At 40.1% G+C, this 6,364-nt stretch overlaps 1 protein-coding gene across 2 annotated transcripts in view; it reads left to right on the forward strand.

Annotated features, from left to right (window-relative positions):
* The window catches only part of LOC132102011 (high affinity cAMP-specific and IBMX-insensitive 3',5'-cyclic phosphodiesterase 8A-like), an 18,435-nt gene extending 12,328 nt beyond the window's left edge, over nucleotides 1–6,107 (forward strand). The window contains exons 2-3 of one of the 2 annotated variants that reach the window (XM_059507226.1): nucleotides 2,515–2,571; nucleotides 5,465–5,682. In XM_059507226.1, coding sequence (XP_059363209.1) covers nucleotides 2,515–2,571; nucleotides 5,465–5,569 — 162 coding nt within the window. In that variant the 3' untranslated portion in view covers nucleotides 5,570–5,682. The other variant, XM_059507225.1, reaches the window with a different exon arrangement.
* Nucleotides 6,108–6,364: the final 257 nt, after the last annotated feature.

Consider the following 6,364-nt stretch of genomic DNA (forward strand, 5'->3'; position numbering starts at 1 on the left):
AATATTAATCACGTTGTCTGCGTTCGGTCGAATTGATTTGCTGAAATCAAAACAGGGAGGGTAAAAGATGAGCGCCAGCCAATGAAATTGACATTTGCGCATTATGAAAATATGAATAATTCTAAATGAACTCCATTATTTTGACAGGAGAAGACATCAAAGAATATAGTTTACATGTAGCGTGTCGATTCAGCGTGGTAAGACTCTCTCTCTTTGCATGTGTGAGAAACAGAGCGATCAGTAAAGCGACGGCGAGTCGTGCGCCTTCACACAGAGTTTACAGTTCGGCAAATACCATAGACAGTAAAAGAGGCAAATACAGGTGTCCTGTGCGTCCATTGAGATGAATTGAAAAGTACAGATCGCTTGGAGAGAGAACTCTGAAGCGCTCAGTCAGTGTTCAGCGAGTGTAAATATATCTGCGCCAATCTTATAATAGCCTTGAACACATCACACACACTGGCGAGTAAAATCTAAGAATTTATTAACCAATGGCTAACAATAGACATAATTTAGTCGCCCTGAGTAAAATTTATTCACATATGCGAGTGATTTACTCGCAATGTAGAGGCTGTTTTGACGTTTTTTTCGTGAAAACCTTTAAATTGACACTGGTTTTACTCAAATGAAACGGTAAAATGCTTGTGAAGTGACTCAGAACAGTTCTGGTGATGTATGTCCTCATTACTGCAAGCGTCATGCGCTTCAGTCTATGTAGTAAACAAACCATTCATTCATTCACACAGAGACGCGCAGAACATGCAGGATGCAGATTTCAACCAACTTTTGAAGCTTAACATTTACAGATACTGCTCCATATGGAGATTTGATTTGATTAATTTATGCTAACTTTGACAAATTCCATGACTGTCCATATTAAAATGTAAGTTTCATTTTCATGACTGGATTTTGAGATTCCGTCCGTGTTTTCTGCTTCGCGGAAATCATAGCGCTGTATGCAACCAGAACCGGGTTTGAATGGGTCCTCGGTACTACCGGTACTTACAGAAACCTGGTACTGTCACATTTTCATTTTTTAGTACCGACTTCGTACCGGGTCTTTTGACAACACTAGTAATATGTAACATTAATCAGTTTAGTGTGATGTGTAGGGCTGTAGCTATCGAATATTTTAGTAATCGAGTATTCTACCAAAAATTCCATTGATTAATCGAGTAATCGGATAAAATGTGTTTTTGCTTAATTAAAGTGCAATATTAATTATGCAAGAGAAAATAAGACTCCTGGGTCTCTTAAAATGAACAACTAAGTTTCCTTTTTCTAGATTCAAAAAACTACATCAAAAATAAAAATGTAATTATTACCCATTGTTTCTCTGTCTGTACTTGTACTGTGAACAATGACAATAAAGTTAACAGATGAATTAAGTGCATTTATGTGCCATTCAGTTGGGGTTTAAAATAAAGCATTTTCTGAGATGCACATTAAACATTAAACACATAAAACATTAATTTAATTTATCTTTTAATTATTGACAATTAAGCAAACCTAACTTTTTGATAAACAAAGGGGATTTACTAATTAAAATAAAACATGGAAGAAATGTTGTGTGATTAAACCTTAAAATATATATTTTTTTAGTAGTGGGCCATGTACATTCTGCTGAACAATAGTAATACATCTCTGGCAAATAATTGATTTAAACTAAACTGGACTTTTATTTTGACGGGTTGACGTACCTTTACAGTTCTGTGTATGTGATGTGATGCTAGTTTTACTCGAATTAAACGGTCAGATGCTCATGAAGTGACTGTCAGAGCAGTTCTGGAGATGTTCCTCATGTGTTCACATCTTATTTAGTGAGATGCTTCCGTGTGTGTTAATAAAGGAAGACGCGCTTCTGCTCCATTCATTAACAGAGACACGCAGAACATGCAGGATTCATATTTAAATAGACTGTTCCGGCTTAATATTTACAGATATTAGTCCATATCGTGATTTGATGCAAGTGCAATGACCTATTTATGATTAATTCATTCAAAATTCGGCAAATTCCTTGCCATTCCGTGTTTAACTGTAAATTCCGTTTTTATGACTGGGTTCCGCGATTCCCTCCGTGTTTTCTGCATCGCAGAAATCACAGGGCCCTAGTTGTGGTATGCCAGCTCTATCTTGCACTGGACACACGCCACGACGTTCTCTTTACGTTTGCACGCGCCCTCAAACCAAACACTGCTGACTCCTTTATCGGACTCAGCGCTTGTGTCTCCGTCCGCTTACTGGGTGACGTAAACGCATTGTCACATTAAAAAATCATGGACAGTCTGTTTTATTTTTCATGCCAATAGCTACACACTGCAGTGTTTCTGAACTGACAGCTGTATTTAATTGTGGGATTGAATCTGAAAATGCAGTGAAAGACATTGCTAACCATGAATCAGTGCTGTATGTGTATATGGATTCGGAATCATGTGCTGCATTCATCATCTCTGTGATCCACAGATCATGTGGGGTCAGATCACTGAGTGTGTGGGTTCTTGTCTGTTGTTTCAGAGCACGTTAACGGAGGTGCAGTTTGGACCAATGAAGCTCTATGAAGATCAGCTGCAGGTAACTTCATCACTCATACTCTGTGTTTAAACGTTCTCTTAGAAGAGTTTCTGTAGTAATGCCACTAAACAGTGAGTGTGAACATCAGGCTTCCTGCTCATCATTGTGTGTGTGTGTGTGTGTGTGTGTGTGTGTGTGTTCTATATTTGGAGTTTCATTATCGCTAATTAATTCTTCAAGCTAAATTTAGGAAGGTTGAGTGAATCTGACCCGACTCCTGTATCCTGAGATTTCTGGAGCTCCCGTGAGAAGATGTGAATCCGCTGCACTTCCACAGATTCATCAGAAGGATTCGACAGGCCTGTAATGTGTAGAAACTCAGGAGCACAGAGACTGGGATTTGACATGCAGCTTCACACAGTGCCCTAAAATCCCAACTCACTTCATTCACAGCCAGACTCTATGAGCCAGTCACAGAGTTTCCGCAGGTCCTAAAAAAGTTAGTTGTATCAAATTTAAGGCCTTAAAAAGTCTTAAATTGTACAGGAAAGTCTTAATTATGATTTCAAGAGGTCTTAAATTTGAGGAAGGAAAGACCAGAATTGTGCAATGGCTGAATGTGACGATTAAACTTCAAAAGGCTAACGTTATGATTTCATTAAATAAACATGAGCACTGTGTGTTCTGCTGTTACCAGGGAAACTATTACATTTTACAGAACGCTCCACCTGCTGCAGAAGGATGGAGGTGTGCAATGTGGTCTGAGAACCCTGCAATAGTATCGCAATTGTTGTTTTAACTATGTACGATTTGATATTATCCAGTATACAGTGAAAAGCAAACAAAACGCCTCCAGAGTGCGCGCATACATTACGTGATGAAGTCTATTAGGTTAGACTAGTGCACGAAGACAAGACCTTTTAGGCAAGTCGTGCCACTCGGCCGCCATCTTGGCAACGCCTCCGGGCAGCTATTTCAGACTAACAAGACCAGCTCCTATCTAAATGAATGGGCAGAGAGTCAGAACTGCACTTTCACTGGTCACTGGGACATAAAAACTGCATATATAGAAACCGCAGTAAAATATGATAAAAATCGCTGAAATGTTTTTATGACTTTGCCCCAAAATAAGGTTTAAAACGCCTTTTTCCCCACAGGTTATACTTTTACTACGCATGCGCAAGGGTTCCTCAACTGTGTGCGTACGTCAGTGGAACCAGACGATAGGCTTAAATGTTTCCCGGCTTGACTTTTAAAAGCAGATGATTGGCTTTCCAGCGGGAGGGGCGGGACATGTGCACACAACCGCCATCTTTACCGTTACGGGTTTTCCTTATAGAGTTGAATGGAGGATTGAGGAAGTGGCATGTCTCTTATAAATTGTCTCTGACGTAGATCACTGAAAAGCTACGCAATATCACGTTCATTTTTGGAGGCAATTCATCTTGGATAATGAACGCGATATTGCGTAGCTTTTTCAGTGATCTACGGCTCTGTCTATTAAATGCCTCTCAATTTAAAAGCAGGTGATGGCGATTAAGCGGTAATCACGGAACCGGATTTACTGACTAGATGCGCATGATCATATCGTTAGAAATATCGCCCAGCCCTAGCATTGGGTGGGTGTTAATGCTGGGTTAGCATTAGCGTGAGGTTTGTATTAGCATTTGTGTTGGTGCTAGTATTCGTATAGCATTACCGTATTTTTCGGACTATAAGTCTCACCTGAGTATAAGTCACATCAGTCCAAAAATACGTCATGATGAGGAAAAAAACATATATAAGTCGCACTGAACTATAAGTCGCATTTATTTAGAACCAAGAGAAAACATTACCGCCTACAGCCGCGAGAGGGCGCTGTGTGCCTTCAGTGTAGACTACAGAAAAACTGAGCAGCATCTCTGGCAGCATAGAGCGCCCTCTCGCGGCTGTAGACGGTAATGTTTTCTCTTGGTTAATTTCTCTCGGTTCATGTCAAATTAATTTTGATAAATAAGTCGCACCTGACTATAAGTCGCAGGACCAGCCACTTATAGTCCGGAAAATACAGTAGTGTTGTGTTCAAAAAATAGCATTAAGATAATATTAGTTTTTGTTTAACATTAATGTTGGGTTAGCAATAGCATTGAGTTGCCGTTGGTGTCCATTTAGTATTAACGTCGTGTTAGCAATAGCATTGAGTTAGTATTAGTGTTCATTAAGCATTAATGTTGGGTTAGCATTAGAGTTGGGTTGATGTTAGTGCCGGGTTAGCATTAGCGTTAGGTTCTTGTTGATGTTAGTATTCGTTTAGCATTAGCATTGGGTTATCATTAATATCTGTGTTTCCAAGATGCGTGTAAATTCTCGTAAAAACTTTTGTGCACAATTATGTAGGATAAACCTTTTTATCTGATAAGAAATAATGCACAAACTCCGATGGAGACATATTTACTGTATAAATTCCTCCATGCACATCAAGAACCCCTGACCGATCTCGTTCACATCTATATGTTCTGGTCGTTCTGAAAGGCCTGAGCAAAGTCTGTCCTCAAAGTATTTCTGTGTAATTGTTACACGACTGCGTTCCTTTCGTCTGCTCGCTCTGAGGCGCGAGTCATTTATCATATATGAAATGTATTATATTCAGTGGCTTCTCCTACTTTTCTTTGTGATATTTAATGCCAATTTATCAGGAAGTGATGATTTTCTTCTCTTTGACTCATTGGATGGAAATGGTGTGTTATTTGCAGATGTTTTATGCAGTATTCCAGTTTTGCACATTAAAACTCACAAAAGTCTTTGGGTGGAAACATGGCTAATGTTGGGTCAGCTTTAGCACTGGGTTAGCGTTAGCGTGAGGTTAGCAGTAAGTGTTGAGGTTTGTGCTGAGGTGTTGTGCCAGTGTTGCAGAGCTTTAATTACTGTTGGAAAGTGAAACAGTGATTTCCTTTTCCTGTTTTTGTCCTCCCAGCTGATCCCACATTCCCTCAGAACACACTCCGAGCGTCTGAGCCGTCCATCCACACAAACACGGTGTTTCATTCCAGCGAGTGATTCTTCTGAACCGTTCCAGTGAATCAGCTTGTATTCTGTTCCTGTTATTGAAGGACGTTGTTGTGGCTGAATGTGTGTTGGCCAGCACTGTCTCTCTCAGCACTGATGATGGCTCTGTGTGTGTGTGTGTGTGTGTTGCAGGTGCTGTTAGTGTTTGCCAAAGACGATGCTCAGAGTAACAGCTTCTGCTGGGCGTGTGAACGCGCTGGTTTCAGGTGTAATGTGGCCCGAACGCCAGAAGCGGCGCTGGAGAGTTTCCAGGAGAAGAACCACGATCTGATCATCATCGATCACAGACATTCCAGATACTTCGACGCTGAAGCGCTCTGTCGGTACGTTTCATTCCGCCACAGAGGAACAGAGAGGGTGAAGGTTCTGAAAACTGATCAAGACATTGACTTGAAATCCTAATGAAGCAGCATGCACTGTGAAATAAATGGTTTATTTGAAGGACTGAGTTTAAATGTGACTCAAAACCTTCAGATCAGTTGTAATGTTGAGAAGTGTCAAACTAACCCTGTGACGTCACGCGCTGTGTTTAAACGCTATGATAAAACATAATTTTTTTTCTTCAAAATGGTTACATTAATTGTGTTAATGTATTTTGATCAGTGGGAATCAGTTTACTAAATAATGTAAACTTGACTGACTGCTTCACTTCCACTTTAACCGAACAGCACTTCAGTGTTGAAGAGCTGACTCTCGACTGTACGTTCTCGAGTATAAATGTACCACATTCTAAACGATAATTAGTTAAAGTGTCATGTAACTACAAGAAATGATGTCCACCGGGATCCCACTGTATGCAGTGTTCACC

The sequence above is a fragment of the Carassius carassius genome, chromosome 23 (assembly GCF_963082965.1).
Source record: "Carassius carassius chromosome 23, fCarCar2.1, whole genome shotgun sequence".
NCBI classification, from domain to species: Eukaryota; Metazoa; Chordata; class Actinopteri; order Cypriniformes; family Cyprinidae; genus Carassius; species Carassius carassius.